Source organism: Lissotriton helveticus, chromosome 7 (assembly GCF_964261635.1).
Source record: "Lissotriton helveticus chromosome 7, aLisHel1.1, whole genome shotgun sequence".
NCBI lineage: Eukaryota > Metazoa > Chordata > Amphibia > Caudata > Salamandridae > Lissotriton > Lissotriton helveticus.
This window is the reverse complement of record NC_136068.1, coordinates 986,086,858-986,107,360: the sequence shown is the minus strand read 5'-3', so window position 1 is coordinate 986,107,360 and position 20,503 is coordinate 986,086,858. Positions and strand designations below refer to the sequence as shown.

The window sequence follows — 20,503 nt, the reverse complement described above, 5'->3', positions numbered from 1 at the left end:
CATAATACAAATGACTAGTGCATTGGGTTGTTTTTCTGAGGAGAAAGTTCAAGAAATGGTTTGGGCTTACCGCTCTACTCCGCAAAAGCAAGTTGCCAAGTCACCATTTGAGGTGATGTGAGGTAGGTCTCCAGGTACAAAGTTGATTCCTTCATGGTTAAAGAATTTTAATGGTGATGTTTCTTCTCAAATTACTTTGGATATGTTCTCAAAAGGTGATGGTGCGGGTGACTTAGTAAAAGTTAAATCGGGTAGGATTTCAAGAGGTTTAACAAAGTTTAGAGGTCCGTTTTATGTGAAACAAGCTTTTCCTCAATATGTAGTGTTGGCAAACGGTGAAAAATGGAACTATCGGAGGGTTGCCCTGTACAAGAAGGGTTACAATGTTTCTTGTGGTAAGAGTAATGAGCTGTTGTCTAGGAACAGTGGTTATATGTTTTCAACCCAAGAAGAAGAGCATGCTGCTTCTTTTCCTATTCTTAGGAGGGAGGATGGTGGTGGTGATGCTTCCCAGCATTTTGAGGCGAATCCAGTTTCTTCCAGCAGCTTGAGTGCTGCTGAAGGTGCGAATAATTCCATCATGAGCAGCCCAAGATTACGTTGTCCACCTTTGTATTTGAATGACTGTCTGTTGATTTCTTGAAGTTGTTCCTTTATATTTTTAAATTCCTAGGGAAGGAGATGTGTTGTAAATATGATTTCATGCTTTGTAATGTTTTATAGTCTTTCTACAGTCTTACTTGTTACTCATACTTAGAATGCTTCTGTGTTCTGTGTTTTATGATCTCACCTAGCTGATGTTCCGGCTTTGGCAGTTAGAGCCTGGTCAGCTGGTGAGATACATGTGGTTTATCTGTGCTGCAAATAAACAGAAGAAGCTGATCTTCAAATAAGCTGAGTGGAGTATTTATTCAGCGTACCACAGTCCCCGAGGCCCAGCATGTAGTTTGCAGGGTATGGATCTCTGCAGGGTTCCTGGCAAGGCCAAGTGGGAGAATAGAAGAGAGGGGATAAGGACAGGCCTGTGTATGGGCAGGCCTCAGATATTGCTGGTGCACATCTGGGTTATACCAGAAATAAGCATAGTGTACCTGTGCGACCAGATAATATAAATAAGTCCGGTACACCGAAGCCCCTCCGCGAATGGCTGAGTGAGCATCCGCCAACTGAACCCTGCCTGACCCCCTGTCCAAACAAGCAGTGTCCGAACAAGCAGTCTCTGCATGCCTCGGACAGTATTCAAGCAGGCAACCGGCAGCGGGATGGGAATGTTTAAAAACCAATATCAAAACTGTGGCAGGATCACCATTTTAATGATCACGATTCAACCAGCAATTAATAAAGGAAGTGCTACCCAGCGATATATCTGCCCTGCAAGTCGGTCTACAGCAGGGCCATAATTAAGACGGATCCCTTCCGAGGCTGAACGATGCAACAGAATACCCAGATATCTAGGGGGTCCTCACACCAATGCAGGGGAAAATCCAACTCAAATGGGAGGGTGAAATCTGTTGGGGGGAAAGACCTCTTATTTGGCCCAATTGTCTACAAGCCCGGAGAAAGCACCAAATTGCACCACTTCACGAATAATGGGGGAGAGGTTGGAAGCCGGTTCCCGGACAAACAGAAGAACATCATCTGCAAAAGAGCGCCTCGATGGAATACGATCCCCCGGTGCAGATGTCGTTCCTGCATATACTGCACCAACGGATCCATCGCTACGATTAACAGCAGGGGCGAAAGCGACGCCCCTGCCTGGTGCCGCGAGAGTAAAAATGTGTCCGAGTACACTCTATTGACTTTCAACTGTGCGACAGGGTTAGTATAAGCCAAGCTTTCTGACGGCTGCCTGAGGGAACTCTCATTCAAGGGAGTCAAACGCTTTCTCCACGTCTAACAACATTGCTGCAGCTGGGAAAGCGGAGTTTATCTGATTGATGACCGCAAACAGTAAGCGCAGGTTCGCAGATGCTAAACGGTTCGGAACGAATCCTGATTGTGGGGGAAATAATCTGGTCAACGAGTAAAGATATCCGTGTTGTGAATACCGTAGCAGGGATCTGATAATTCTGATTTTAATAGAGAAAGGGCAATAATGTGGTAATAGCCTTCCTCATGGTGGGGGGTAGTTCACCTAATTTCAATGCCTCTGCGTAAACTTCCAATAGCTGTGGGATTAGCAGTGTTTTATAGGTTTTGTAAAATATCCCAGTAAGGCCATCTGTGCTAGGCGCACGAGAACCATTCAGTGCATCTATCGCTTCCTCGATCTCGTCAGCCCCGATATGCGAGGCAAGATATTGTTGTTGCCCCTTCTCAATCCAGACCATCGCTACCTCATTCAAATAGTCAATTAGGGCCGTGCCGGTCGGAGGAGTGCGTAGTGTAGAGCTGAGTGTAATGACAGAAAAGTTGTGGGAATGTCCGCGCTGTGTGCAATTCGTGTACCGTCCGCTGTCTGGAGGTGGGTAATACATGTGGTGTGCTACCGAGGGGTAAGCAGCCGTGCAAGGCTGCGCCTCGGTCTCTCTCTTTCCCCATACACACAGGCTTGCGCATATCTCCCCAGGTATGCAACCTTGGGCAGCGCAAGTTCCTGGAAGTCACTTAGCAACTTCGCGCGTTGATGCAACTGGGAGGGAGCCATTCCCGCCAGTGCCCAAGCATCCAAGTCAACCAGTGCCCGCTGAGTCGCGTCAATGTCTCGCCGAAGTGTATGCAAGACACCAGCCTGTTTGGCTATGCAAACACCCCTGATATAAACTTTAAAGGCCTTACATATGGTAGCATATCTCAAAATCGAGCCAGTGTTGATCTGAAAGTATTCCACTATAGCTTCCTGTACCTTGCCTTTAAAAACGGTATCCAATAATGCTTCAGTTGGAAAGCACCAAAATCTGAAGGGTTGCGCCATGTCGGAGAGTCCATGCGAGTAACACTGGGGAGTGGTCGGAAAGGGTTCGAGGTAGGTGATCCACTTCCCGCAAAGCCACTAAGAAGTCGAGAGTTGTTTACCATCTGTCTATGCAGGACATGTGCCATGAGGTGCGGAATAGAACGAAAAACCCCAGCCCCCTGGTGCCAATGTCGCCATACATCAGTCAGTCAGTACGTTTTTGTTTAGTAGGACTACGAGTTCCTCCAAAGAGGAAGGCTTTGTGATGTGACTTGCCCCAGAGGTGTCAACATCTGGCTTCAATGCAAGATTGAAATCCCCTAAAATATGATAATTAATGGGCACTCCAGTGATATGCGTGGTGATCACCGGGAAGAAGACCCTAGTATCAATATTCAGGGCATAGATATTAATGAGAAGGATACGTTTGGTGCCCAAGCTCCCAGCCACCAACAAATAGCATCCCCGGGATCCCCCACCACCATCTGGGGACAAAGGGGAGCGTCTTATGAATGAATATACGTACTCTGTGAGAGTAGGTACTATAGTTGTCGAAGAACAGATTGTTACTCAACAAGCAGCAAAACAATTATCAGATTTGGGAGCGTAGTGTGTTTCCTGGAGGAAGGCAATACGAATTTTGTCTCTTGTCAAATAAGCCATCACTTGGCGCCCCTTGCGGGGATTCGATAGTCCTCACATTCAATGTCATTCATTGCAATTCAAATCCCCCTGCCCCTCCGCCCCATCCCCTACAGTTGTCCTAGAGGTATGCAGCTCTACATGTCTCTGTGTGTATGCCTCTGCACCTCACTAACTCGAGAGAAAATGTCCTGCAAGGTGTGAATTAAAGCAACTACAAACAACCCATACTCCCAACAATACGCCCCCCTCCCTCCCACCCACCCCTCACATCGGATAATCACCCAATCTGTATCTGGTGAATCGCCATACATATCAAACCAAGATAGAAAAGAGAACCAAAAACACAGAATAGGAGATCTCCTAGGGGGGGCAAAATCAGGCCGCCCGCCTGATCTTCCGCCAGCCCAAACACCAGCACGTCACTCCCCTCCTCCGCAGTCTACATTGGCTCCCTGTTTCCAAACGCTGCACCTTCAAACTGGCATGTACAATCCACAAGGCCCTCTCGGATGCAGCCCCTGCGTTCATCTCTTCGGTCCTATCCCGTCACTTCCCTTCTAGAGCCCTTCGCTCAGCATCACAAAATCTCCTCGTCATTCCCAAATTTAAAAGGAAAAAACACGGTGGCCTGAGCTTTTCGGTCCTGGCCCCTTCCACCTGGAACTCGCTGCCACTTTCCCTCCGTCTCTGCCAAAATTATGATTGCTTCCGCAGACTGTTGAAAACTCTGCTCTTCCAATCCGCATATGAATAACCCTCTCACTCTGGATCACGTTTATTTGTCATGGAGCGCCAAGAAACCTATGGTGATAGTGCGCGTTACAAATAATTTTAACGTAACGTAACGTAACGGGGGCAGCAACGCCCGAGCGGCCCCCTTATATAACCATGGTAAAACATGCGTTCATTTGTAACTGCAGTCAAATAGGACTGGGACAACCATAATAGCTCCCTAAACCAGGAGAGGAAAAAAAGGGGATTAAATGAGCGGGTTCTTGTCCCCAATATACCGGTCTGTGTTAATGGATCTGAGTTCAGTGCACCAGCCATGATTGCAGGCGCGTCAACATTATGGGAGGAACACAGTTGCAAACAGCAATTTATTCTTTCCCAGGGAAAGAGCCACTGCCCGGCTTGATGCGCTTCCTGAAATCAGTCGACTCCGCAGGCGTATCGAAGATAGACGTCTTCTCGTTGAACTGAACGCGGAGGTGAGCAGGGTACAGCATGGCGCAGTGGACATTCACAGCCCTCAGCGTGCGGTTGACATCTTGGAATTTGGCCTAGCTTCCTGTGTGACTGGGTGAAGTCGGGATAGAAGGCCAAAGACATTCCCTGAAACTGCAGATTTTCAGCTTCTCTGGCCCGACGCAGGGCAACGTCCGTCATAATTGAGTATTCGCCCTAGGATAAGACACAGAGGGGCCCATAGGGCCGATCTAGGGGCCAGTGACCTGTGAGCTTGCTCCACAGCAAATGCTGTGGAAAAACTGTCTCTGCCGAACATTCCAGTTAACAGTCGTTCTATGTACGCCTCCATGGGGCCAGTATTAGTGGTCTCCGCTACCCCTGCAATGCGGAGATTGTTGCAGTGCGATCGCACCTCGAAGTCCTCTGCCTATGCCGCCATTGTTTTCAATAAGCACTCTGAGCGCTCCAGGCGCTTGGACATCATCACCTCTGCATCCTCCACGACCGATATACGCTGTTCCGCCGTGGTCAAACAGGCAAGCAAACAGGAGCCTCACCGGGACACCTGATCGTTAAACTCCCCCGACCATCGGTCACAGCATCATGGCGCTGCACTAGGCCGCAGAGCCCTGACCTCAATTAGGGCTCCTCACTGTGGCCTGCCCCGCCCTCGGGCTCGCCTGCGGCCTCAAACGCCACGGGGCCTCCGAGGACCGCATCAGGCTGGCCACGCAGGACAGTCTCATACAGGCGGCAGGAGCTCCACAGCCAGCTCCGCCTTGTCTGATTACCGCTTCTAGGTCTCTAGTAGCACAGAAGCTCTCTGGAACTCAGACCCCATACATAAGAGATGATATTGCAGCACAATTCATGGAGCCGCTTGAGAGCTTCCTGATCGAGCGACCACCATGGTGCTCCATCCGGCCACGCCCCGTTAAAAGCCCATTTCTTTAAATTCATCATGAGTCTAATCAATTTTAAAATGTTGCTTTGCTTTTCTTTTTACTGCTGTCCACCTCAAGTTTGTTATTCATTTAATCAAATATCTGCTTCTTTAACAAACTCTCATTTCATTTGCATTGTCAAAAGCCTGTTCAAATCAAGGTTTCTCTGTAACATTGCACCAAATTCAATCTTCAAAATGCCAATATTAATAGTTTTAGCTCGTCCCCCTCCTCAGAAATCTTGGATTTAGAACTTTCATACCTGCATTTAGAGTTCTAAAGACAGATCTATCCCCGCCCACTGTGTTTGCACTAGCTAAATTTTTAACTGCAATGTGGCATGTTAGAACACGTTACATTAAGATGGCCGGAGATACATGAAAATCCTTCTTCTTTGGATCACTTCTCTTTGTTTTAACACTCTTATCTCATGTATTTTATACTAGATGATTATTGAATTGGAATTTTAAATGATGTACTATATTGTATATCTTTTATGATCGAATAAAGATTTGGAAATGGAATAGTTTTAGGAGGCTCTTCGACCACTATTGGTTTGGCAAGGGGATTTACTTGAGCCAGAGCAACAGAATGGGTATCTCTACTGGTACTAGGTTTTTCTATCATTGCCTTTTCAGTTGGTGCAGATAGGAGCTTGCACTCTAGTGCCATCGCCTCTCGCTCCCATGTCAGGTCTGGCCAGAGAACCATTTGTTCCCACTGCTTTAGCTGTATGCCAAGAAGATGTGGAATCCAAAAGATCATTACGGAAATTATCCTCCTCATCCGAATCATTGCCATGCTTTTCCCCTTCATTGGTCTTGTTTATATCATTTGTTTCTTTGACTATGGGAGGATGAGCTCTTACACGTTCTATCACATCCTCCCTCCAGCTTTTTTCGTGTCGATCCCATTTAATCTCCAGCCACAGAATAAATAAACCCTTCACTTTCATTTAGGCACTAAAGTGGGATTGAATGGCTACTGAGAAGGAGAGAGAAAAAAAGTCAAACGGTGTAGATCTGGGCATCAGCTTTGTCATTCATGTTAAAGGTACCCTCTGAAGGAAACTTTAAGACTTTTTTTAATAAACTTTATTTATTGGATTTTCAATATAGAACAATACAAAGGTTGGTATTGTGGTATACAGTAGTCACACCCGAATCGTGCAGCGTAGACAGTTCATGGCAATTCAACAGCATCACTTAGCGGAAGTCGGGCATCAGGTTAAATACACTGTATTTAATCAAGTACAATTTCCCACGGCCAGTGTGCAGCGGGAGAGCGGCATGCAGCAACCTATTACGAAGACATCTAGAGGGTGGTATCCAGTCTTCAAAGCATACCAATCGTGAACAGTGATAAGTTATGCTAGACGTTCGTTCATACAGTTACATATGTAGCAAATGTTCATAATTATAAGCCGCCCATTAATAGTTTCACAAGTCAGTACAGTCATATCTCCCATGGCCATCGCCGCAGGTCAGAGTCCTGTTTCCATCCAAACCATCATCCCCATCTCCCTGTGCTAGCATATACATGACAAGAGGACCCCAGATGTCTTTAGGCCTGCTGGAAGTCGGAATTGTTTCAGCAAAAATTACATATTGTTCCTGACAATGAGTCATATCTGCAATCCAGTCTTTAAACTTTGGGGCCCTGCCACGACCCCATCTACACGCAGCGCGTCGTTTTGCAAGAAGCAGAGCAACATCTAAGAATTTCCTATAAGTCTTAGGGATGTGTGGTGTGTACCCAAGGAGCATCAGTAATGGATCAGGAGTTATTGATTCCCCGACCATAGATTCGAGGGCACCATGCACCTGTTGCCACTATGTATGAACAAGGGGGCATTCCCAGGCCAGGTGGAGGAAACCAGCATGTTCCGCGCGGCAGCGGTCACATCTATCAGTACTGGACAAGCGGAACTTGTATTTTTTGACCGGCGTATAGTACAGTCGCTGCAAGAACTTGTAGTGGGTCATCTTGAGCCTACTGCTGGCCGATATCCGAGCCGTAGGGTTGCAGCAGTATAGCCACTGTTCATCAGTGACCTCCGTTGCCAGGTCAGCAGTCCAATGCAGTCGGGCCGTGGTCTCTGGTCCCGGGCTGGACGCCCTAATGTGGCGGTACATGCCCGACACCAGATGCGAACCGTCTTGCGAGCATAACATGAAGTGCAGCGGAGAGAGGACTTCAGGTTCATTGGGAAAGTCAGGCAGAATCTCCCTCATCCCCTGGCGCAGTCGCATGTAATATAAAGTATCGAGTGGAGTAGGGTTGTGAGATGTAAAAAATAGATCTGCAGAGTTGAACTGGCCATTGGAGAAGAGGTTGCCCCAACAGGCGACTCGTAGGCGCCGACAGAGCAGCTGGAAGCCACGCTCCTGTAGGAGTTCAAGCTTAGGGTGGTATGTCAGTGGTAGCCGAGGAGAATACGGTAAGGCGCCGCCCAGTCTCTTAGCTATGCGACGCCTGGCATCCATGGTGCATGTGAGGGAGGTATACGGTGTCTCTATGGATGTCACTGGGCAATGTAGGAGCCCATTGAGGGGAAGGTGTTCGCGATCCAGTCCTCGACTGCCAGCTGAGGCATAGAAGGAGTGGGGACCATCTAGTGATAAGCGTAATGCGCTTGAGCACATAAATATTAAGCCTCAAAATCGGGTACATCGAAGCCCCCCTTATCATATGGTTGAGTCAGCATTGACCATCGCAGCCGTGGGTGTTCCCCCCCCCCCCCTCTGATAATCGACACAGCTCTGACTTCAATGTTTATTTTTAAAAACGCACCCGGATAGTAAGGGATAGTTAGAAAAAGATACAGAAATCGGGGCAGCACCACCATTTTGATAAGCGATGCCCTCCCCGTCATGGAGAGGGAGAGGGATATCACACGATCGACCGATGCGGTAAGGTTCGTGACTGCCACACCGTAGTTCAGCCGCAATGTTTCGTCTTTATCACGAGCGATTTGGATACCAAGGTAACGCAAGTCCGACCGGCACCACTCTAAAGGAAAGTCAAGTGGGAAATCGGCAACCGCGTCCGTAAGAGGGTAAAATTGTGACTTAGCCCAGTTTATATGCACTCTGGACAGTCTACCGAAGACTACGAATTCCCTCAGCAGGGGATTTAAGTTTCGTACCGGATCTTTGACAAATAGCGTCATATCGTCTGCATATAACGACACATCAATCTGACGCTGGAAACAGCGAACTTCGCCCTCCCGGTGCAACTGACAGAGCTTGCAATCCAGTGGTTCGATGGCTATCGCGAAAAGGAGAGGGGATAGCGGGCATCCCTGCTGGGTGCCCCTTGTGATCGCAATGGAGGGAGAACGGGGTCCATTAATCAGTACTTTCGCTGATGGTTGCGTATACAGCAATTGGACCCATGAGATAATAATTTAGGGAATCCCATACGTGTCAGGACGGTGAATAAGTACGGCCATTCGACAGAATCGAAGGCCTTAGTGGCATCTAAAAAAACCGCTGCAACTGGAGTATCAGGGTGCACCGTGCGGAGCAGGGAAAACAATGTGCGTAGGTTATGGGAGGTGGATCGACCAGGGACAAATCCAGACTGGTCAGGTAATACGATCCGGGTCATCAGAAGGGATAGTCTGGTGGCCAGCACCTTTGCCAGTATTTTAACAACGCAATTCAAGAGCGAAAGCGGGCGATAGGAGTCACGGGCGATAGGAGTCACAGGCGCTGGGGTTCTTGCCAGGTTTCAGTAGGGAGGAAATAACGACTTCACGCATTGAGCAGGGAAGGACCCCGTCAGCCAGAGATTCTTCGAAGACCTCGCGGAGGACAGGGGCCATAATGTCTATATATGCTTTATAAAACTCGGCTGGGATCCCATCTAGACCGGGTGCTTTTCCATTTTTGAGTGACTGTGGGAGGGAAGGTCGGATGAATAAACGAGGAGGCTTGATATACTGTCTGACACAGGCTGTTTTATTGTCAGTAAGAACAGGGGGGCAAGGTGATGAGGTAGAACAAGAGTCCTCTTCTTTCAATTCCTCAGGTTTTAACACAGGGGCCTGGACGTCGTCTGAAATGGGACCCGTGGCTGTGGCTTGCGACTCCTCCTTCTCCGTGATGGTGTCCGGTTCCGTAGGTTTTCAGGAGAGAAAAGAAAGTATGAGGGTCATCAGTGGGGCTGTGATATAGGTTTAGAACACCGTTACCAACACCCGGTGGTTTTGTGCACGTTATGAGATTTTGGGTCGTGAATGTCTTTAACAGTAGAGGGGTTGAGGACCGTGAGGGACCTAAGAACACTGTGGCGGTTGGGGGGGTTTCCAATAGGCAGTAAGGCGTCACTACCGGCAAAACCAACACCTTCCTTTACCACCCCTCCCCACCTCCACCCTCGGTCCAACCCCCTCCCTTCTCCCCTGGACTGCCCGTGAAGCGGTGTGACTCACCGACCCTGCCGTAACTCTCCAGAGTTACGGCCGCTCCCCAGCCTCCTCCGGTGGATGCCACCAATCTTTGGTCCAGTGGTCGTCTTCTCCGTCCTCGTTTTCGGCGTCTTCCTCGCGTTCCCGTTTCTCCGACTCGCCAGGTACTTCCTCGTTCGGCTCCTCTCGGGTTTCACTTCCACAGGATAACGCCCCTTCCTCTTGCTTAGTCCTTTCTTTTGAAGAAGGTGCTGCATTGGTTCTGGGGTTAGCTCCGCCCTTCCTGTCTTCCTCACGGCACTGCGGAAAAAGACGTGAAGTAGGTGGTCTTTCTTCTTGCATTGCGAGCGCTCGGTCACTTCCCCGTTTGAGCAATGTCCCGGGTAATTCTGGTGCTGGTAGGATTCCTGTGCCGTCGGAACCCTCATTCTCACAGTGACATAATAGCATCTCTGATTTCGTCCAGTTCAAAAGGAGCGGCCAGGAAGGCCCTATCCCCGTCACTGAGCCAGTAGAGAGTTATGTCACCAAGGAAGTCATTATACGATACGTCAGTGTTCGTGGCCGTGGTATAAAGCGCATGATAATGAGACATAAAAGCGGCCAGTATGTCATCCGCGTCTCTGACTGTTTGCCCCTGTTCACCTACAACCTCTAGAACTGTATTATGAGTGTGCGGGGTACATGTCAACACTGCTAGGGCCTTGCCAAGTTTGTCTCCTTCACAGTATTTCCTCACCTGCCAGTATTTCCCTTTAAACTTGGCTTCCCTGGCCACTTCCTCCTCATATCGTGTCAATTTATCCCTAAACTCTGCATGTGCTTCAGTATTATCTCCCGCTACCATCCGAGCCTCCAAGTCCTTCAGTTCGCTACAGAGTGTGTGAATTGTGCGTTGAATGTCGCGCAACACTCCGAAGCAGACAAGCAGAGAGAGCCTGGCGCAAGACTTATGAGGTGGGACTGAAAACTCTCTATCTTGCGTAAGTTACATTTTATCACCAAGCTGTTTGCAGGGCTCGTGCAGCTTATTATTCACACGAATTTAATGTTAGCCTTAATCCCACAAAGTTGATCTTCAAAGTTTTGAAAGATCTCACTGCTAATAGAGTCTCAATGCCTGAGGTCTGTTCATCATCTCACTGTGAGGCTCTTGCAGCTTTCTTTGTGGAAAAAGTGACTAATATTTACCGCTCCTTCCCTAGTACTATGCTGGCAAGTGAGGATCTGGTTTCCACTTCTTGTAACCATTTGATTCTATCGACACTTCCAGCTCTTTCGGAGGAGGAGTTTGAGAAATTGGCAGTTAAAGTGAAATCTGGATCTCCTGTGGATCCACTTAGACCTGCCCAATTTAAAGACTCAGCTGCCTTCTGCTTGCCCCCTATTCGTCATCTGATAAATCTATCCCTCTCATCGGGTAAAGTACCCTCGAGATGGAAACAAGCTCACGTTACTCCCATCCTGAAAAAACCGTCACTGGACCCTCTAATACTCGAATATTACCGTCCTATCTCCCTCCTCCCGTGGGCGGCGAAGGTGACAGAAGCCCATGTAAACAGCATTCTGTCCAATCATTTTCTATCTGCTAACATTCTAGACCCTTCGCAGAATGGCTTCCGTGCTGGGCACAGCACTGAGACAGCTCTTCTCTCCATGGTTGAACATCTGCGCGCTGTGCTGGATGCGGGTCAAACGGCGGCTCTGGTACTTTTAGATCTCAGTGCCGCTTTTGACACTGTTTCCCATGCAATACTTCTGCAGCGGCTGGGAGAGGCGGGTGTCAAGGGTTTGGCGCTGGAATGGTTTCGATCGTTTCTCTCTGATCGTACCTTTCGGGTTTCTACACCCCCTTTCGAGTCTAAATCCCACATCATCGAACAGGGAGTTCCGCAGGGATCAGCGTTGAGCCCCACGCTTTTCAATCTTTATGTGCAGCCGTTGGCTGCTGTCGCCAAGCGTTGGGACCTTACAATGGTGTCCTACGCTGACGACACGCAGCTTGCGGTTGCACTCAGTGGAGACTCTGATCCTGAGGCCTCCAATTTTCGTGAGGGTCTCAGTGCGGTGGCTGGATGGATGACGGCTAATTGCCTGCAGCTCAATGCGAAAAAAAAACGAGGTATTGATTGTCGGCAAACGGAGTAATCTTTGGGGTGATAAGTGGTGGCCAGCTGATCTTGGCCCTACCCCTACTCCGGTTGCTGAGGTGAAAAATGTGGGCGTCTGGCTGGACTCCATGCTTAGTTTTTCCTGCCACACCAAAAAAGTAGCCGCGACCTGCGTTGGCATCTTACGTGGACTTAGGCCGGTGTTGAAATTCTTTGACGCTCCAACTCGACAATTGATCATCCAGGCAGTTATATTGTCTAGGCTTGACTATGCGAGCTCGTTGTTGCTTGGAGCCAATCAGGCCGAAATTACGAGATTGCAGCGTGTTCAGAACGCTGCAGCTAGGGCTTTAGTTGGTCTCCCCAGATTTTGCTCTGCTGGAAGTACTATTGTCAAGCTTCACTGGCTGCCTGTGCTTCAGAGGATAGAATTTAAGACTTTGTCTTTCTTTTAAAATACTAAAATTTGCCTCTCCTCAGATATTAGAGCATCTTATTCTCCCTTACATTCCTTCCCGTCAGTTGAGATCCTGTGGACAAAATTTAGCTGTAGTCCCCCGCTTTCTGAGAAGTAGGTCCGGCGGTCGCTCTTTTAGAGTGCTTGCCATTAAACTTTGGAACTCTCTTCCTCCCCATGTTCGTGCCCTTGATGACCTCCTGACATTTAGGAAAGCTGTAAAAACTTACATCTTCCCAAACAGCTGTTAACTTCTCTTCATTTTTTTATTGATTCCTTCTTTGTTCTGATTGTGTTGTGTTCCTTTCCAGGCGCAGCGCCGGGACGCCCCTTAGCTGGGGCAGCTGTGCGCTTAAAAAATGGAGTTAACATAACATAACTTAACATACGCTATCAGGTGTCAGGGCTCCGGGGGGGGTCTCTCAGTAGGCAGGGGAAGGGGTGGATCGCCACACCGAGAGTGTCGGTTACCACGGTCTCCGCAACCGGGGCCTATGGTCAGGGCCCACCGCCTCGTGGCAATCACCGGCCTCGCGTAGCAGCTGCAACCCGATCCCCATGCCCTACCGGCTCCAGTGGCGCCGCCGGGGAGTTTCAGCAGGATCACTTCCTCTGTCCCAGTTGCACCTAGAGATCCACGAGTTGGACCGAGCGTAGGTGGCCTTATGTTTCACCAAAACAGCTGCTTTTGGGGACTCTCACTCTCCAGTAAGGTAGGATTATTTAAGGATAAGTTCTCCAGGGAACGGGAGCCTCACCGTTGGGCGGCCATTCCGTGTGTGTGCCCTCTGGCGCCCCCAATGAAACTTTAAGACTTAGTCAGGTGCGTTATATTCATGCCATTCAGAAATTGAGGTAGGAGTATAGAACCCAATGCCCATCATCATTTCATATAATTCCCTCAGCCTCTTTTTCTGAACCTCAGTAAAAGGTACAAAAAATATCTCTGGCTTCACAGAAACAGATTAGCGAACAGATAATACCAACTTAGTTCTGTAAAAGGTCAACCTATCACAATGTGGTTCTGTCAGCAACCAACCAATGACCATGCTGCTTTGTGGTGACTTTTCACCAATCCCTGTGAGGCTTTCTGGTTGACTAACCAATCACAGCACAATTTCACTGTGAATGAGAAACCATTGCAAGACACGTGGCTGCTCAATTTAAATAAGAAGGACGATGAGTCAAAGTAAGACAAGTCAACTTTTCACAATTAATGACAACAAGATATCACCTTTCACAGTATGGTTTAAAATCAAAATTCACACTAGGTAGATGCCTCCCCCCCCCCCCCCCCGACCACCTTTCTAGCTGTTATCCTCCCCTGTTAATGTTCGAACTCAAGTGCACTTTGGAACACCGATACATTAACCTGAAAAAGGAGAAACTCATTGGTTTAGAAACCCCTATCAATGTGACACCTCCCATTACACAACACCTTATGCAGGCAAGTAAAACCATAATATATCGATATTGGATTTTGACAAATCCAATAAACAAATCCACTGAAATTTAACAAAATAAATTCACAAATATTGATAATACGTCAACAATAAATGTATCCACCAACTGAACCCACAATCCACATTGCATATCTAAAATCTCAGAGAAAGCATAGCTATCTATTTTACAAACGTATACCTCAACTCCCTTTCAAATCTCCACACCATATATTAATCATCACCCCATTCATACTTTAACTACAAGTCAGACCTCCTGGGAAAGCTCTGGCATCAGGAACCACTGGTGGAGTTCCAGCAAATCCGCTATTCCCTTGGAATGGACATTCGGGGGTTAAGAATACCCATTGGGGAACCCTGACAAAGAGAAGGTGCTCTTTATTATGCAACCATCCTGTGCTCCACTGCTAGCACTGTGGGATAGCAAAAACTGTACCCCAATGTTAAAAACAGCCGTAATTTTACCTCGTATGATTTTCACACTATAAATAATCGCACAAAAAGGCACCCTCCTTGACCTCAATTCGGAAGTAGTAAATAAATACATGGGACCACTCAATATTTGAGTTCTAGATCAGGGGAAGAAGTTAAATGGGTTAATTTCAGAAATCTCAACCAAGAGATACATAATAAATGCATAAATGAAATGAACTGCAGAGGTGTTGGAGTAGTCAAAATCCGGAATCATTCGAAGTCCCATATGAACAGAAAAATCAAGACCAATAAATGGTCAGGCAGCATTCCTAACAGAATAGGAACATATTCTCAAAAATCCGTCTCCGCCCCCAGAAACCAGGGGTTCTTGTATACAATTCATGCATATTAAATTAGTTAAAACCGATTTATCATGGCATGATAGAAAGTAACTAGTCTTTAACAAATCAGAAGATTTACCATCCGTATCATGATAGAAGCACTATCCCATTGTAAGAGAGCACCCAGTATCTTCTGTGTTACTGCCATCCAAAGATGTTTAAACAAAATAATTTCACACCAATGAATAGGAGGTGTCTACACAGAGTAATTACAACGGAAAGACCTTGGATGTTGCAACATACCAGGAACACTAGAAAGTTAATTGAAAGCTTTTGTATTTATAACTGTAGGAACAATCCATTACATCAGCTGTTTTCCCTCTGCAGAGCTTGTGAGGAGACCAAATGCACAGGGGGACATGATAGTAGGGGGTGAATACACGAGTGAATGACAGCTTTTATATTATCCAAGATGGAGTTTTCACATAAACTTAATAACTAAGTTATGTTTATAAACACTTACATACAGCATACTAATCTTGTTCCAACTATAATCATTAACTTGTCATTCGCGTATTGGATCCAACACAAAATAATATTTTTAATTCTATATATTTTAACAAAAATATGGCTTTTGGAAAAAATGCTTACCAATGTATATGAAATGTGTCCCCTTATTCTGTGCCCTAAAGGCGTTCACTTGTGACTCCTGTTCCTGACTGAGTGAAGATGCATTGCATCACAGCCACAAACTGATTATGTGGAAGAAACCAATAGTTCGGCTCCTGGGAGTCCATTTGCATTGAACATACATTCAGCTAAAACCTCGCCCGTGCAGTCGGCCTCAGTCGAACTGACTCGCATGCATTATGTTCATTTGGGTGCTGAGGGAATTTGTGGTGTTGCCAAATGATCCCTGGTTTGGGCTGTGAGTGAGAACAATTTTGAACCTCTCCGCTTGCTGTGTGCACCTATTATCACTGGGCTGAGCAGGTCCGAGGAGACGCAGAAACAAAAGGCTGTGTAATACTACCATAGCTCGTTTATACTTGTACATGGAGGGGTGGTGGGGAGGAAATGTCAAACTAATGGCTTTCACTACAATCTGTCGGTCAAACTGCACCCAAGTCCTTGCACTGAAGTCCATGGTTTAAATGTATTAATTCACTCATTCCTTCCACTAGGATGGTGATGCCACGGTGTATGAGAACAGGCTCGAGGCCACAAGTGATGTAAGGACATCAAGTGATGGGTCCATTGCCAGGGCGAGCACCTTCAGGTAGATGCTAATGAAGCTCAAGGGTTTAACATGTTTGCACTGCAAGCTTCTGCTACTGAGACGAGTGGGAGCCATCGAAGGGTGTGGAGGGGTCTCCAAACTTTTCTGTAACAAGCTACTTCTGAACAATGAAAATAGTCCAAAGCTACTGATGATTTTGATAATTGTTGCAGTAATAACCACTACAGAGATGATCACAATACTTTCCACACATTCCAGAAATACCAGTAGTGGTCTTTCAGATGTTTGTAACAATATTGAGTAATCGCAAAATCATGAAGATAAATAAAGAGGGAAGTATAGGCCGCCTACTCTAAAATCCACATCTACATACCTTGAAGATTTATAATAAATATTCTATTCTTCAAGATAAAGGGATGTGTTGTTAAGAATATACCTATACTGTCTTATCTTCATGACCTTGTGCTAGTCTATAATCTGGATACAATATTTATTTTGGCTGAAACACATCTTTAATTTGATATTGTAATTAAAAAGCAACCACCCCGCTAATGCATACGAAAGGTGTAAAGAAGTAGGTACGCTGGTAGTGGGCTGAAGAAGATGCATTTATTAACAAGTAAAATTAAGTAGATCGTAATAAGTCCTATCCACATTTCAACTCGTAGCAACTGTTGCCAAAGGAATCCAGTCTCCCTGCACTTCTAGAACACGGAACCTAATGACACACAGTATAATTCCAAACGTGAGAGAGAGAATGTGAGAAGCAGGCAAGATCATTTCACGCCAGACTATAATCTGGATACAATATTTATTTTGGCTGAAACACATTTTTAATTTCATATTGTAATTAAAAAGCAAACACCCTGCTAATGCATAAGAGAGGGTTATTAACAGTTGTCATGAAAAAATGTATCCTAACGAAAATTAATGATAATCATCACAGGAGGTAGTGTCTACAGGCACAAAGGAAATGATAATATCTTATAACTCTGCACAAATCTGTATGGATTATCATTCAAAGAACTGTTTAAATTTGTTTTCGATTTTCAGTCATTGAGTTTACACATATGCATATGTTTCGCAAAATAAAATGTTTTCTATCGAATTTGCACTTTCCTTTTGGGTCAACGCATGCAAAGAACATTTTCTTTTTCTTGGCAAAGTGCCATTCTACAATATGGCTACAGTAGACCCTCTGAATTAAGTACTGTGCTAGGCTGCTCTTCATGGAGTTACTTCTAGGGTACTGGAAAGCTACCTGTATCTCCTGAGCTATAATTTGGAGACCCCTGTTGTAGACCTATTTCATTACATGTAAAGGAGTGATTGCTGTATGGTTTACTGCTGCCCACTGTTTTCTCATTGATTATTTCTTTGTATTTGATCTGACTTCCCTCCACCCAGGTTAACTGTGCGGTGCAGCTTCAGTGCCAGTAGCGACTTGGTCCCACTGACCATAGAAGTGCTCACGGTGCCACCTCCCCTTCCGATCAATAGCTCTGGCACCCTGCTTTTGGAGATGAAAATTGCCACAGGTAACGCTGCATCCTTCAATTAAGCAACGTGACATTAGGCTGGGAAATGGCAGACATGGTCAAAGTGGACTTGAGAAGAGGACTGCTCTGTACCAGCTGCAGGGAAATCAGAATGTGATTAGTAAAGAAGCGAGGGTGGCATTGATTTCAGCAGAATCTAGATCTAAAACAACACAACCAAACAAAAGTCAAAATCTATACTACGAAGAGTCTGACCAACATTTGAGTCTTTCGGAAGGTCACTAGGTCTCACCAGTATAAACCAGCTCTTAACGAGGAGTAAGTGACCTCCAAGATACCAACTTAATCCTCCCTGTCACGCTTTCTTCCCCTGAGCTCTTCCATGGGATAACCTTAAACACATCTCTCATGGAATAGGTTGTAGGGCCATAAGATCTTTCCTTTCTCTGTATGACCCGTTATAGTATGGAAAGAATAATCCTGCAAACCACATCATTCACTCTTGCACTGACAGCAAATGGTTGAAATTTCCAACCCCAGATATCCCAGGGAAACATTTAGTAAATCCACAACCGCAGATGCCAGCCTGCCCACAAGAACCGACATTTCCGAAAAGCCAGGGAATTAACAAACTGTGCTATGAAAAGACTAACACCACTCCATCGGTTATGTGCCTAAACTGATAGAATCTTTGTGTGCAGATCTGGTGGCTTATGCTTCTGGGACAGGTTTGCTCACCCTGTTCTTCTTGCTCCATCCCCGCACTCTTATTACCATGGTTCCAGGATAGCCCAATGACTCAATCAATCAGGGGTTTATCATGTGCGCTACTCACCCGTGAGGGTCTCGAGGTGCTACCGTGCTTATGTAGACCCCACCAACTGGCTGATTACAGTAAGGGCGAGAGGTGTGTGTGGGAGGGAACAGTGGGGCCCAGTAGAGTGGTAATGGTGTATGTGCTTCATAATTCATAGATTTTAAAGATGGGTGTAGGGAAATGCGTAGACTACATAACACTAATCCGGTATGCTACATCCAAAGCACTTTGTGGACATTTCATACTTCCCATGAAATACTGTTGTGCACGAGTATCAAACTGCCACGGTAGCTGATGCTATGGCATCTTCTGGTGTCCCTTTTGGTTCTGTTTCCCACAGATCAAGCATACAGCTCTTACTACAAAGACGGTGAGTACCCTGTGATAAAGGTCCTAAAGGATCCAGTCTTTGTGGAGGTGCGAGTTCTACAGAGCAAGGACCCCAATTCAGTGCTGGTTCTGAATAAGTGCTGGGCCACCCCTTCCAGCGATCCCTTGCAGCAGCCGCAGTGGGCAATCCTGGAGAAGAGGTGAGGGGTGTGCAAGGGGGCAGGTGGTAGAGGGTCTGTTTGTGAATGGCTGTCAATAACCACTTTGTCGTGCAGGTGTCCCTACCCTGGAGATAATTACAAGGCCCAAGTCATACCAGTTGGGGCTGCTTCCTCTGTGCTTCAATTCCCAACTCACTATAAGCGCTTTGCTGTCACTGCTTTCACCTTCGTGAAGAATAATCAACGGAATTTAAGAGGCCAGGTGAGATTTTTCTACTCAAAATGGCTCCCCCAACTATTTAAGGTTTTGTATTTGGCTTCTGCGGAACATATTCTGTCCTCTGATACCACCTCTTTGGATGACAATCCAAACTGGAGAACACCAATGTTACAAATCCAAAACATTGAGTCTCCTTTTTGAAGATATGCCTTAACAAGAGTTTCTCCTGCTGATTTTGCAACGAAAAAGTATACTTGACCCAGGATGTAATCCTGACCAGCCACATATTTAGTCTCTGTAAAACAGTTTCCTTTAAATTTTCTACGCATTTATTGGAATAAAGGAATTTTACTGGAATATTAAATCTAGGATATATTGTAAAAAAAAAAAAAAAGAATTATCCCTATTCACGAAATAAAGGGAATTTGTAAAAAAAAACAAGAGTACCTATGGTCTATTTTTTTTTTATTCACTGTGACCCATCAACCCAGATGGAAATACTGTGATGTGGAGACCAACGATAAGAGGATGGAGGAGGTTAAACCTTGCAAAAGGGTGTGTGTGTTTGTGTATGTGGGACGAAAGAGGATATTTGGAGGAAAAGGAGGGGTGGAGAATATAGCCCTGCACAGCCACAAAAAAAAATTTATGCAGTGTTAAACTTGCTGTAATAGGCACGGAAAATAATTCTGAAATGGGGTGAACCCGCACAGGTGTGGTTGAGGATTAACGTGGGACAGTGCTAGAATTTAGACCTGATCAAAGAAAAAAAATAATAAACAACGATGTTTCCAGTGGTCCAAGTTGAGAAACCTGTTCAGAATAAAGCGAAAGGGCAAATTTACTACAGTCAAGCAGAATAAATCGGAAAATAACATCGGCCGGTAAAGTTAAAATGAAAACACTTCTGTAGCAAAGGGTCAGTGGATCCGTTGTGACCGTGTGAAACAGTGTCTGTGCTGCCCGTGAAGAAAGGGGCATTTCCAAACCATGATCTCTTTACTGCAGTGGGATTGAGTTTGGCAGCCTTCGTTAGCATACAGGTTACACGCTCCACTCACAGGTGTTACTCAACCATGGCAGTAGCATGGCCAACACGTTTGAGGGCTGCTTCGTGAGGCTTCAAAAAGTAGTTTTCAGGGAAAGGGGGATGCTTACCAAGTACAGAGTCTTGTTTTGCAGCCTTGTAAGCTTTACATTTCAAAGCAGCTTGCCTTTTTAGGTGTCACCTGGCATTGCAGCGCGCATGCGCTGCTTGCTCTGGAGGGCTTCTTGGAATCAATATGGTTTCAGAAGCTTTTGGAAGCAGAAGTCCCGCCCATCTTATTCATTCGCTGGCGTCATCCTCCATGCTAAACGCTGG

General features: G+C 46.2%; 1 protein-coding gene across 1 annotated transcript in view; it reads left to right on the top strand.

Annotated features, from left to right (window-relative positions):
• Nucleotides 1-20,503, top strand: part of LOC144767171 (zona pellucida sperm-binding protein 4-like) — an 89,053-nt gene that overhangs the window by 65,857 nt on the left and 2,693 nt on the right. The window contains exons 6-9 of the mRNA XM_078650741.1: nucleotides 16,058-16,152; nucleotides 17,521-17,651; nucleotides 18,770-18,959; nucleotides 19,035-19,182. Coding sequence (XP_078506867.1) covers nucleotides 16,058-16,152; nucleotides 17,521-17,651; nucleotides 18,770-18,959; nucleotides 19,035-19,182 — 564 coding nt within the window. The remainder of the gene's footprint in view (nucleotides 1-16,057; nucleotides 16,153-17,520; nucleotides 17,652-18,769; nucleotides 18,960-19,034; nucleotides 19,183-20,503) is intronic.